Here is a 14,582-nt window from a genome sequence, read left to right as displayed (position 1 = left end):
TAAAGTATGTCGTATGGAATAAAAATGTGGTATTAATAACAATAAATGCCAATCCCCTTCACAGACATACCCGTAGATCAATGAAATATAGACAACTCTTTATTGAAAATCTCAATTCCAGGTGGTTCTAGGATCAATGAAGTTGACAATAAAATCTAGCCCTCACAATTGCCCTGGAGACAGTGGTACTTATGTAATCAATGGTTAAAAGCCATGGGGTCACTTTGCAGCTGTAGGCAAACATTTGTAGGCATGGTTATCTGCTAAATGATTAAGAGAAGAGAGGAGCTGTAATGGGTTTTTCTTATTGTATCATTACGTTGTTAGATAATTGAACAGTAAAGAAAAAGTATGACAAAGGACAAGGTATCCTAACTAAAATGAGGAACTAGGTATTGGCAACAAGAGAAAAGCCCTACTTCTTACAAACTAACAAACATTGATTGAAACGTGTTTGTGTCTGATGACTTCCTAAAAGGCAGACCCTTCAAGTACTAAACTATTTAATAGAAGAAAAAGATCTCAGCAAAACATTGAAGGTGAAGCATAGCTTTTGCGGACAGATTGCACAAACATATATAGAGATACACATGACAGATAGGTGGTAGAATCAAAAGGCATGCAGAATGTAAAGGGTTAGAAATTTACAAGCTTGTAAAAAAAATAACACATGTGGCTGGAAAAAAACATGGAGGGTGTGGCACAGAGACTGTGTAATAAGTGCTGATAAAGCCACATGCTATTTATCAAGACAGTAGAAGAAGTTTCAGTTCACAGACTTTCAAGGCTGCCACTTCTATCAGAGACTCAAGTGCCATTGTTAAAAGAAGGGCCTGGGGTGGCCTATGGAAACTTGGGACTACACACCCAGTGCTTCTGGGGGTGTTGGGGTCCACACTAGCCCCACGTTCGGGCGGCCAAAAATGTCTCGGCCCGAGCAAAATGTTGAGGCCCGGGCCGACCCACGTTTGGGCGGCCACGTTTGGGCGGCCACTGTATCCCGGCCCAAGCTGCCGCTCAGGTCCGCGGGTCGGGGCTCAGCAACAGCGAGAGTGAGGACAGACTCAAAGAATGCAGACCAGACAGAGTGTAATTCAATCCCGTTTATTCTTCAGTCTAAGTCCTAAGTCTTGAGTTCCTAGTGCCTAGTCCCTAGCTCCTAGTCCCTCCAAGTTCCAAGTTACTTCTTCCAAGTTCTCTTCCAAGTGCCTGCTACCTGTCTTCTCTCTGCTGTGTCTGGTTCTGTTCTGTTCTGTCTCTGTCTTTTATATGTCTCACTTCTAAGCCATGCCTTTTGGTCACACCTTTAATCATGCGCTTAGGTCTTGTCTCTAAATCTTATCTCTAAATTACACTCTTAAATCACACACCTTTAATCTCACACACCTTTAATCTCACACACCTTTAATCTCACACACCCAAGGTATCTAAACCAAGATTATCGGAGTGTGCTCAGCTGTTGTAGGCTATTGTAATCCAAGTCACATGTCAGGGTATATGGCTCAAGATGGCTGCAAAACTGATAGCCGCTTTCTGCTAAAAGTTGGCCCCCAACATGGGGGTCTTGGATACTGCATCCTGCTGTACTGCTCTTTGAATGTCCCAAGTGTGGCTCAAATGGGGCTGCATGTCCTGAAATGCCACTCCTAATGGCATAGAAATAACTATGAGGGATGTTCATGTGGTGCTGATTCTGCTGTTGTGTCTACTGCACAACTATGGAGTTATGGCTACCTTCATCTGGACTCCAAATGAAGCATGGGCAGACTAGGGCAATGCCCTGTGTAGCCATGGAGTGGAGGGCCCTGTAACAGGCTCTCGATGGAATACTGTCCCTTGAAGCTATAATGTAGAAATGAGGTTCAAGAGCTAGTATGCTCCCAGAACTCCAGAAGTATACAGCTTGCAACTACAACTGGAAGGGACAAGTATGAGATGTAATTGAAAATCATATTAAAACTTCAGCCTGAGATGTTTCCAGTAAATCCATCCAACGTGATTTCCTAGAGCCTTGAACACCCAGTCCCTTTCAACAGAATGCAGAAGGCAGAACAGATAAAAAATTTTATTATCAAGTCTTAAAATTCAATAATTGGACTTACTGAGAACAATGTTAGCTCTTATTTATCTTTGTTTTTAATTTTAATTTTTTATTGGTTATTTTATTTATTTATATCTCAAATGTCATCCCCCCTTCCAGGTTTCTTTTCTTTTTTGGAAGTATAGAACTTGTTTGACCTCTTGGTTCACATATGGGAATTTGCCCCTGGAAGAATCACATCTAAAGTATTATCCTCATCTGCTGCACATGACAGTTAGGTGACAGATGCAAATAGACTTGATCTGAGAATTTCCTAATTGTAAATATCCAATGTATATACTTTATCTATGAATTTTTGGATGTAGTGGTAACCTGTTGTAGATTGCATATATCCTGCATAAATTAGTATGTTGAAGCCTAAAGGATGAAGAGAAGGACTACTTAGGGCATGATTAAGTGATGAGGTCACCATTTCTGTGAATAGGATTAGATGTCTCTATAAAATTATTACAGAGACTAATCAGGCCACTTTTGCCCTACTGTGCAGGTCATCATTGAGTAACAATAAGGTGATGGGATTCTTAGGACATCGATTCAACTGTGACCTTCACAGTGGATTTCAGTCTTCAACATTGTGAGAAATAAATACATGTAATTCATAAATTATATAGTCTAGTATATTCTCTTATATGACTATGTGGGATATGAAATCAACTGAGATCCAACTTACCTATAAAGTTCAGGTAAGAAGAAATTTCTCTGCGTTATTCCTGCATGACTTGTTTTCCTGGCAATGTGTAACTAACATTGAAATGTTTCCTAGAACTAATTCTCAAACACGTACAGGCACCAGGACAAAATAAAATAGTGACTCACAAACATTCCACTCTGTGTTCTCTCGCCACGCCATTTAAAAAAACGTCAGTCTCTTATCTATTCAGTATAAACTCAGAATCCACAGGTGAAATCACATTTTCATCAACAGAGAAACAATTAACACGTTAAGTTTTCCAGATCTTGGCTTTCAACTTAGGTAAATTTTTAAACTACATTTTGGCACAAATGGGGCCATTTTAAATCGTACAAATATGGAAAGCAGGCCGAGAATGAACTTGAATATGTGACAAGAAGCAGAGCAATGAATGGGCCCTAATGCTCACCTCACTTTCTCCATTTTACCTAGTGTAGGATCCATGCAGAAGTCATAAGGCGTGGTCCTGCCCTTAGTCAAGATTCTTTGGACATCAGTTGATATAGTCAAGGAAATGCCCTGTGGGCATGCATAAAGGCCCAACTCCCAGGTGATTCTAAATTCTGTGACATTGACAATTAACAGTAACCACCAAAACTCTATCCCTTGTCAACTTGGCATTCAAACAAATAACATTTAACCCATATCTTACAGTCTCGTTCCTCTATGAATCTATAACCATGTTATAATACCTTATGCAGTCACTCTTACATTGAAAGTCCCTATAATCATTAATAGTTTCAATACTTCAAAAGTCTAGCTCCTCTTAATTTCAAGCTCCCATAAAACCAAAAGCAAAGTTACAAATTTCAGGATACAATGTCAGAGTATACATTTCTGTTACAAATTGAAAGAACCAGGTGCTAACTAGGAACAGACATACTAAACAAAACCAGACTCCAGTAGAACAAACTACCTACTCCCAATTTTGTATGTCTGGTACCTGGAGCTGGTGGTATAGTAAACTGGACTCCAAAGAGGTTACTTGTCTCTTTGGATGGCTTACTTGTCTAGCTCTGTCTGCCTCTGCTGTGTGGAATGGGTTCATTCTATGCCTGCAGCTCGTACATGTCCCATTTTCCTGGAACCTTTACTATCCTGGGTTTTCCGCTCGTAACTTAAGCTTGACATTTCCAGCTTCATGAAATAGCCCGTTGAACCCCCGTTCTAGACAATCTGGCTCTGTTCCACATTGGTTAGCCTGAGCTGTTTTCCATTATGCTCTCGATTTTTTTTTTTTTTTTTTTTTTTTTCTTCCATGTCTTCAAAATTAGCAAAGTTCTGCCACAAGTTGGACGTGTAACCTGCCCTCCTCAGGGCCCACAACTCTAACAGCTGTGTGTTGGCATGAGAAAAACAATTCCTTTAGGCAGTGGTTTTAGAGAAGTAGAGACCCCCAGCCCCGAGCTACATTCTCAGTTCAGGCTCTCTTCTTTTCTACGTTTTCATATTTCAACAGTCTAAGTTTCACTGCCTTTTAATCTTTCAAACTCCCACCAGTTAAGTGCCAGTAACAGCATTTTAGAGTTTTCATACCCAAAGTTTCTACGTTTTTCAAATTTTCTCCACAAGCCAGTCCCAAATTCTTATGAAGCACATGATAACCATAATAAAGTTATCATACTAACAGCCCTAAATCTTAGTAAAAAATTTGTAACTTTTTTGCCGTTGTGGAAATAAAAACACCCTGATGTCATAAATAGGTTTCATTGGAAACTTGACAGAAACCTAGAGTTGGAACCTGAGAAACCTCAGTTGGAAGGACAGCTAAGATCAAATTATCCCCTGGCCATATCCATGATAGAATCTTGATTAGTAATTGAAAGTAAATAATGTCAAACATTATACCAATAGTGAAGATAGAGACTCCTAAAAGTCACTGTCCTTGGCAGTAAAACATGTCTTCATTCACTGACAAACATTTAAAATTGGTAAATCATAAACTTTTCAGAATAAAAATTTATAAGTGTAAAAATTTTAATAACATTTAATGCTATTTCCTAAAGACAGAAGAAAATACATACTATCTTCTCTTATTGGCATTTTATTGAATAGAATTTCCCAGGCAATAGTATCTTTTAAAAAAAAAAAAAGCTTTCAAATATGTAATTTCAATTTAGTAACAGGTGTTCTGTAAGAAAGCAGCTAACTAGGTTTGACAGACTCAAGTATAACTTTATAATGAAGTCAGCACTAACAAGGTTTAAATCAAACAGAAGATGGAAAATAAATCAGAGATTATAATTCAACTTACTTTTCCATAAAATGTTTAATTTTTAAAAATACACTTTTCTTATTTTGAATTTGGTGAATATTTTTAAAGAGTATTAAGATAATTATCCATGTCTATTCCAATTACGTAAATGATAAACTACCATTTGAAAAGCAAAATTGCACATAATATGCTTCATGTATAACAGCTTGATTCTGAGAAATTTTAAGGAAGAAACAAAAAAGCCCCAGGTTTCCCAAATGTATAGGCTCATCATGTAGACTTCAGATCATCTCTGTCGTCTTTCAATGGTCCCCACCACAGGTCTGAGTTTTGTTTCTACTCACAGCCTTCAAAAAACATGTAATCCTAGAGAGAAAGAAAAACAGAAATATATTTTCAAAGACAAAGAATGACCTATTCTCAGGTGTAGAAACCTAAGGGCACTTAATGTCCAAACTCTGTGGATTGTGTTCTTTTTCTAAACGTGGGATCTTTCACATGCTCTGACTCTGATTCAAAATGTTTCCCCAACGTTAAGTCTAAATTTACTTTTCAAGTGAAAAAAAAAAAAAAAACTTACTGAACTCCCCTACCATTTCTCTCCATAAATACTGGTTTTATTTAACCCTTTACAACAATCAATCAAGCATAACTAAAAAATGATTACTATGTGTATTCTATGTCTACCAGTTAACTCACCATACAGCCTTATTCTCCTACCTACATTATTTAAAAGTAAAAATCTTTTATCAATCCAGTTCATATTGAAGGGACACAGATATGGATAACTGTTTTTACTAAACACCATAATAAATCCTCCATATGGGAGGCACATGTTCACAGGTCTCCACCAGTCAAAGATAGTTTTTATATCTAGGTTGGGTATTGGGTTACGTTTCTGATTGAGCATTACCAAACTTATAAATCCTTTGATTAACATTAAAATATATATATATATATATATATATATATATATATATATATATATATAAAAGCAAAAAGGAAAGGGGGACATGGGACAGGGGTTTTCTAGGGAGGGGAAATGGGGAAAGGGGAAGGCATCTTAAATGTAAATAAAATATTAAATAAAAAAAATCCTCCATATGTTCAAATAGCAAGTCCTTGTTATTATTTACCTGAACATCCTCTAAATTACTTTTAATTTAGTTTTCTTCAAATTGATGTCTAAACATGACCATAGTCCGCATTATCATTATGTGACATCCTGTAAAGTCTCCTGTTTTCATTTATCTTTATATTACGTTGTATTTGTTTGTTGAAAGAACATACACTTTAGGGCTGCACAAGCTCTTAAAATTTTTTATTGTATCTCCGAATCAATGTTTAAAATACCTCATGTTTCAAATTTTTAGTGGATCTAGCTGGGGGCTATACACAGACTAAAAGCTTGTACAAAACTTTGAATTTCATAGTCTGGGTGCAATCTGGTCAGGAAGAGTTTGTAGTGTCCCAGGTATTTCTGTTGTGTAGCTAAAGCTGAAGACAACTGTTTTCTTCCAGAACATTGCCTGCATATTAGAATCTGCTTGGGTACTATGAATATATCAATTATGAATTTCTGATTTATTTGAACTGCTGAGATACATAGTTATATAAGTGGTCATATTAATTTCTCTCTTAAATCCATAAATACTGTAGAGTTTGGAAAATCTAGGTATGACTGGATGTATAACTTTATTGCAACTTATAGTTATACATTAGATGTGATGACTGAACAACATCTGCATTTTGTGCACATTTTTCCACATAAATACACATTCAACACTTTCCCCAAATCTCTAGTTTTATGTTTTATTTTAAAAGTAAAGACCTGAAAGCCAAAAACATCTGAAAAGTAAAACCTGTGTTTTGTCTCATTACAGGGCATTGATTCATCAGAGTGAGAACTCAGCGGTATTTGAATTTCAGGACTAAATGCAGTTAAAGAGCTATAATAAAGCAGAATCTTGTATAAAACCCATTAGTGTCATCGTGTCATGTTGGGGTGCATATTTGCCTACTCATTATGAAGAATCTTATAAGGAGGAGGCTCAGAACAGACTCACTATGAGGAAACAAGCGCCAAGTGTCACGGCTTTCATCTTCACATCCAGGTCTAGTGGGAACTGGATTCCAAAGTTATCTGAATCCGTGAAGGCCTCTTTCACACAACCAGACCACTGCTTGGAGATCTTGCCAATTTTAGACACCTCATCAAAAGACTTGATCTACATATGAAAATAAAATCATATGGATTTGTAGAATACGCATGGCAAACCTACTTTTACTGTTGTAGTAAAATCAGATAGATATTTTATTAAAATTATCTTCAAATTGTTTCTCTTATTAAATTTTTAGAGGCTATTGAGGAGACAATAGATGGAACTCCTATTAGGTTATCTGCTTTGCGAATCGTGGCTTTCACATAGGCTGACGGTTTAAACATGGCAGAGGCTCATTGTTATCCATGGAGTGGGGTGGTAGGGGTACAGGGGATGAAATGCAAAAGCCCAGAAAGACTTAAAGACCATGTAGTAAGTGGAAGAATGCAACAAGACACTTCATGAGAGAGAGCCAGGGCAGATATGACTTAGGTATTGAGAATTATTAGTGTGTAAAGAAAGCAAGAAAAAAAGCATGTGGAATCAGTACTTCCAATATGAAAAGATTCTGATTTGGCTCTGTGGGAGGAAAGACCAAGTCCCCAACGTACAGTAGAATGGACTGAGCCCAAACTAAATCTATTCCATAGTGGGAACATGGATGGATGCTCACAATGGAATGAACATATAGGCTTGTGCCAAATGAAGAGGAAGAGGTGTCCTGTCCAAACTTGCGAAGGTCACCAAAGGTGGGAACAGCCTCCTTTAGAGCCCTTGCCCCAGACAGGATCCACCCAGTAAACAAGGGACATTAAAGCTATTCACAGTTGATGTGGCTGGAGGAGGATGGCACCTCAATGTGTTGACGTCTCCCTCTAACATGAACGAAAAGGCACAGGTCACAGTCACGGCACATAGAGTAGTTCTTGCATTCCACACCCAGGCTAGGCACAGTACACTTTCTGTTCCTTTAGAATTGGGTTTTGCTGGGTGTCTAATTTGATGATAGTGTGTGACAGAGGATTTGAGTGTTCACCATGGCCAACTGGCTTGGCTTGCATGTGCATCCAGTGAGCATTATCACACAAGAAGATGCTGTGGCCACAGTCCTAGGACACACTTCTTGAGCAGATGGGAGGTCACTGCATGGTCCAAGTTAGAACCAACTACGTGCGCTCAGATGCCCAGTGCCCAGAAACTGAGCTGACCTAATGGCCATAATGTGAACACAGTGCTGTCTGTTTGAAGCCATGAACCATTATAGTTGTATAAGATACGACACTGTGATAAGCTGCTCTATCACTTTGTATTTCATGTGCAATAGCTGTCATTTAAACATTTATGATCAGTCATAAATCGTCATATATATATTTTTGAAGTATAAGCTATATGATGAAAGCAAAGTGGCAATTTGCCAGTCATAAACCCAATATTCCACTGACAAACACAAGCATATTTACCATTTTTTACAAAGCAAAAACTTAAAGTTAACTGAATTTTATTTCCAATATACATGTAATTTTATTGGTAAGGATCAGAAATGTGAATTGTGAACTACACTCCAAAGTAACCAGAACATAAGAATTTTTACCTACATTTTAGAACATTTTTAAAGTATGTGTGCATGCAGGTGTGTCTATCTCTCTCTCTCTCTCTCTCTCTCTCTCTCTCTCTCTCTCTCTCTGTGTGTGTGTGTGTGTGTGTGTGTGTGTGTAAACTTGTACACCTTGGTGTAGATGCAGAAGACATTCCTAAGAGAACAACTTAGGAATGTCACTTTTCTTCTGCTATGTTAGTCCTGTGGCTATAACTCCGATCTTCAGGCTTGGTAGCAAGTATCTTTGGCTGTTAAGCCTCCTATTCAGACCCCAGGCAGAATTTTAAACAAGACATCTGAACAAGGAAAGTTCATCTCCAAATGAGTGGCCCGGCATAACTCATAGTTGCCCTGTTATTGTTAGTGGCTCACATTACTATTCCCCATTTTTAAGACATGAACATTACCATTGCAGCTTGTAGAGGAAATGAAACAAGTGGGCATTTCTAAGATCTGTCGAAGACAAGACCTAGATGTAGTCATTCTAAACATACAATAAAGGTTGTATCCTATTTAAGACATGGGGGATTTGAAGGCATCCATGCAGACAGATGGCACGATTAAACTTAATGTCACTAAGAATATCATAAAACTCCAGCTTTTTATTAAATTAAGCACATGCCAACAAAATTTCTCGTAATGTTGTTCCTTGATTTAAAAGAAAAAAAAATCTATCATATCTTGAAACTCACTACAACTACCTTCTGACTCTCATAATTTTCCATATGAAGAATTATCACGACAAATATTCATACCTATTTTTATCTGTACATAGCATATATACATTTCTTTGTCACTTGTATTTTCTTAGAACTCTCAGCTCTGCCCTTAAGACCATGGAGTCTGTAAGAAGAGGAAAAACTGTCTTCACACACCCAGATTCTCACAGAGGAACCAAGTCAGTATGAAAGGAGGAGCAGGAGAAAGCGGTAAAAACAAAGTAAACTGGAAAGCAGAACCCTTGGCGAGCCCTGGGGATGAGGTTCCCACAGAGGACTAACTCTATTCATCCTTAGGGACTATTTCCTCTGTGTGGAAATTGAGTTGAGTTTCTCATATTATGATTTTCCAAGAAAAAATAAGGCATGAATTATTAATTGAAAACATTCCCCATCTTTAAATGCTTGCCAGTAAAAAATAGAGCAATGAGGCTGCCTAGTCCATTTCTTGTAGAAATCTTATAATGTCAGACATATTCAAATTCCAATGCCTAAATTACTGCAAGGGTTTATCAGAGCTCAGAGAAGCAGAACTCTGAATGTATGCACAGAGACACTTTTCTTATGCAAGGGCCACAGAGACCAAGACCCTGATAGAGACCTACAGATGCAGACATTACTGAGATCTGTGTGTGTGAAATCAAATCCTACTAATGTATTTTTGTAACAGAGATTATTTTATAAATCTGAAGAACTGAACTCTTTAGAAAAAAAGCTTATTAGCAAAACAGAAAAAAATATGATAATACATTATGGTGAAAGTTACAAGAATGGGTGTTTGTCTCAAAAGAGTTTAGTCTCTATGTATCCTCCCTTGATGAAATGAGTTGACCAGTGTTAAGTAGTGAGATGAATTGAGATAAAGGCTGCACCAGTCATGTGATTCCTTTAGGCAATGGTATAAAGGCTTCTTGATCACTGCAGTGAGAGAACACAAGGTCACACTTCCGTGACTGACCCCCGATAATGAGCTTCTATGATGGACATTGTGGAAGGGGTGCAGGAACATGACTCACACCCAGGCAGGTGGAACAGGTCAGCCTGAAGTTAATGCATGCTACTGGGACTAAGGTGTAATTTATAACTTAAGCTCGGTCTATTTCAAGGATCTTCTATTCCAGATATTAAAGTGACAGTTCACTCTGGGTAATGGAAAATTTGGAAAATGGAACACCAGTGGGGTTTTGATACAAATTCCAAATAATAAAATGTGTGTGCTTGCCCAAGAGCTTACGAGGTTTATAATGCAGATTAAGAGCACAAAGAATAAGGGCCTAGAGATAAGGATCTAAGAGTCTTGGTTATTCTTAGGTATAAAATGATTAATTGATTAATACTGTGTTAACAGAGCTTTCTCTCCTCCTGCTCTGTGTATGTGTTTATGTGTATTTACATATGTGTGTGTGCATGTGTGTGTGTGTGTGCCTGTGTACTTATGTGGGTATGGGAGTCCAAAGGACAAAGTTAGGTATCTTCTATCACTTTCTATCTTATTACGTGAGACAAGGTCCCTCCTGCCTGAACCTGACTATTTTCTATTGAACAAGACTGATTGGCCAACAAGCACCAGGTAGCCTCATTCCCCCGTGCCCTCAAATTGGGATTAGAGGTACAAACCTATACATGTAGACTTTTCCTAGGGATGCTAGGATCCAAATTCAGGTTCTTATATTTGCACAGCAAAGGGTATAGCCATTCAGCCAAATCACAAGCAAAACCTATAAAAATTTTAAACACTGGACATTCTTTTCTTTTCCTTCTTATACATTTATTTATTTGAATTTACCTCTTTTTGCATGTCACTGAGGATACTCTACACCAGCCTTTAAGAGTAGTGACCTATGCTCTGAATAATTAAATGATTATTCGTGAGATGGGTACATATCAAGTCACACTATTTAGGTAATGCATTCATAATATCCTATAGGAATATATTCTTTTCATATCAGACAAACACATCCTATGAACATTGTATTTCTTACCTCAAAGTTAATATCTGTACAGCAGGTGCATGCAACACATGGACCAACAACTTTTAGAACATTCTCCTTCTTGTCATTTTGAAGAGTGAGCTTTGGCAGACATGGATGCCAGGTCTGAGTCACATAACCTATCGGCACCCCAGGAGGAGCCTGGATTTCTATCTACAAAAGCAAAGAGTATACATTTAATGCAACCATAGCCATACTGTCCAGGTTTAATCCATACTTGAAAACTCTTGTTAAACTTCTTCTCAAGCTGCTACAGGAACTTCACACTGACCTCCTGGAGGCAGCAGGGGAAGCAGCAGCTACTGCATCTCAGAGGTCTCTCCAGAGTCATGACTTCTTGGCCCAGATGATCCAGAATCCTCAAGGTAAAAGGTCTTGATGCTTCACAGCAGTTTCGAGTACAACAGTCAGTATCTTCCACCGCAACATAAACCATCTGCCCGAGGCTGTTCTTGATTTCAAATTTGTTATTTGTTTCAAAGCCTGTAAAGACTGAAAGCATACAGGAAGAATCACACTCACCACTTTGTGATGAAAAGTGACTCACTCATAAGGTAATGGGGATGGTATGCCTGAGAATACAAGAAACAGTAGAAAGGGGAGACAGGCAGTGAAGAGATGATCTAGACTCATGAAATGGCAGTGGGAAAGGAGGAAGAATATTCAGGTAAGGTGGAATGAAGTCCATATGGGAGACCTCGAAAGAGAGCAAGCTGTATCTTTAGTTTCCTGGACTCTGTCACAAAGGAGCTTTCATGTCTATGGTCATCCAGTGCTGAGAGAGAAGGAAAGATTAGATATGAGGATAAATGTCCAGCTGACTCATTTAACAGAGCATTCCTTTTGTGCTTACAGAATGATTGTTCTGTTTATAGTCTGTGAAACTTTTAATCAATAGTTTGAAGAATATATATATATATATATATATATATATATATATATATATATATATGCCAGAGACCACCTAATGGGGGTCTCGGCACCGACCCAGGGAATGGGAAAATACTCAGGAGAGGGAACGGATTCGGCGCGACAGACAACACAAACAGACAGAAGGTTTCGATGCTGCTGCAAACTTTACTAGTTTCAGGCAAGAATTTACACAATCAAATCAAGAACTGAAAGGCTTGGTATTACACCAAGTCAAAGCATCAACAATCTCTTAGAATTTCTGCAAAATGCATTGCACAAAAAAATCATAACATCATGAATAAAGAGGAACATTGCCCTGTCATCGTGCCAGCCTGTGGTCAGCCTATGCAGACAGCCTCAAAGCCTATTCATAGTTTGTGGGTACTTGTGGTCACAGGGTCTCATGGCCAGTCTGTCTGGACCCTCTCTAGCAATTGCACCACTTCTGCAATGGTTGTGCACATTATTTTTGGACTAGGTGGCCATGTTCTGCACCACCTGCTTTCTACATGCTTGCTGATGGCATCAGCAATATCCCTCAGGACTTCCTCCTTTTCTTGGGGTTCCAACATACACCAAAGTGGCCTAGATCTTTTGATTCTGTCCCACTGGCTTAAGGAATAAAATCAAACTATCTTTCCCCTGTGTGTTACCCATCTCTGCATATGTCTATCATACCTTCCTTTAAAAGATAAGGGTAATACTACAATAGGGGGAACTCTATAAGGCCCTTTATTCTAAAAAGCAAAGAGAAAAACAAAAAGGAATTATAGATAATACTCCCAGCATTAAGGTATTTTCCCCAAGCTTCCCGGGAACCTGAAGCAATGGTCTCCACAAATTTCCAGGCTTCTGCTCAACACTTATGCCTAAACATGGGTGTAAGTTCAGTGCTTTTTTAACACTAGAACTCCCCAGTAGCCTCTGCGTGTGCATTTTTTGTCACACTGATGCCATAGTCAGCGTAGATGGCAAGGCAGGTGTGGCATATATATATACATATATGTGTATATGTGTGTGCATGCATGTGGTGTGTGCATGTGTGTGTGGTATGTGGGTATACACACATACACAATCAATAGTTTAAGGAATATATATACATGCACACATACACATGCATATACATATAAACATAAATATATACACACAAATACACATACACAAACACACACATGTGTGTGCACACACACACATTAACTATGGGAGCTGAACCACTGCTCAAGGTTCTCAAGCTGGTCACACACTGTCAGAGTTGCTAAGGGGTAGAAGTCAAGGGAAGGGCTATATGAATTTAGTGCACACAGAGTAAGAGAGAGTAAGAGTTGGCTGTTTCCTTTCCAACAAGTGATATCTCATGGGTACACATGTCCAGCCCAGGAAGTTTTGACTCCTACTTCTCAGAAGTAGACAGGAGATAACATCTATAATTTCTTTTCTCGTGAAGAGAGACATCTGTGACCTCCCAGCTGAACCTTCCACCAAAGACCGCTGTAGAAGAGGCCGCTGTATGTACTACTTCTATCTCTACGAATACCATCATCACAATAGATACGAACCTTCTAGAAGTTCAACTTGCTGATGAATCAGAACCTGATCTATCTGTTAAAGAAAAAAGAGAAGGTGCATGGAATCGGTTATCAATCCTTAATATTATCAATATTTCACAATTTACATTACTTTTTGTGTAGCATTAAATTTTTATATTTTAATGGCAATATTTACTTTAAAATACATTTATTTTATGTCCATTTATGATTTGCCTACATGAATGTAAGTGGGCCATTTGCATGCGGTACTTGGAGAGGCAGGAAGTAGGACCCAGGCTCACCAGAGCTGGAGATAAAGATGGTTGGAAGTAGCCGTGTGTGTGTGTATGTGTGTGTGTGTGTGTGTGTGTGTGTGTGCAACCAAACCTGGGTCCTCTGCAAGACTAGGAACTGCTCTGAATTCCTGAGCCATTTCGCCAGACCCAGCAGCAGTGTGTTTAGCTAGTTCATTTCAAAATGAGAAATTCAGGTCATATAAAGTTGATTTATAATGGAATCCCCATAAAGTTACAAAACAATGGTCTTTCCAGAAGACAAGATTGATTGATAATGGATGCATACATTTAAATAATTTTTATAGGATGCTATCACGAATTGTAAATGATAACTTCCCTTAATATTTTATTTGCCCAAATTAAATTATGCATATCCCAGGGTATTTTTTAAAGAGCAAAGTCTTCTCTTTTTTCTTCTGTTTAAATATCCCA

At 38.3% G+C, this 14,582-nt stretch overlaps 1 protein-coding gene across 1 annotated transcript in view; it reads right to left on the bottom strand.

Annotated features, from left to right (window-relative positions):
• Nucleotides 1-5,042: 5,042 nt before the first annotated feature.
• LOC117693429 (phospholipid scramblase 2) overlaps nucleotides 5,043-14,582 on the bottom strand; it is a 24,776-nt gene continuing 15,236 nt past the window's right edge. The window contains exons 4-8 of the mRNA XM_034484087.2: nucleotides 13,885-13,927; nucleotides 11,688-11,908; nucleotides 11,408-11,569; nucleotides 7,074-7,235; nucleotides 5,043-5,373 (exon numbers count right to left, since the gene is read on the bottom strand). Coding sequence (XP_034339978.1) covers nucleotides 5,344-5,373; nucleotides 7,074-7,235; nucleotides 11,408-11,569; nucleotides 11,688-11,908; nucleotides 13,885-13,927 — 618 coding nt within the window. The 3' untranslated portion in view covers nucleotides 5,043-5,343. The remainder of the gene's footprint in view (nucleotides 5,374-7,073; nucleotides 7,236-11,407; nucleotides 11,570-11,687; nucleotides 11,909-13,884; nucleotides 13,928-14,582) is intronic.

Source organism: Arvicanthis niloticus, chromosome 21 (assembly GCF_011762505.2).
Source record: "Arvicanthis niloticus isolate mArvNil1 chromosome 21, mArvNil1.pat.X, whole genome shotgun sequence".
Lineage (NCBI taxonomy): Eukaryota > Metazoa > Chordata > Mammalia > Rodentia > Muridae > Arvicanthis > Arvicanthis niloticus.
Note: the sequence above shows the minus strand (reverse complement) of the source record. Positions and strands in the feature narration are given on the sequence as shown.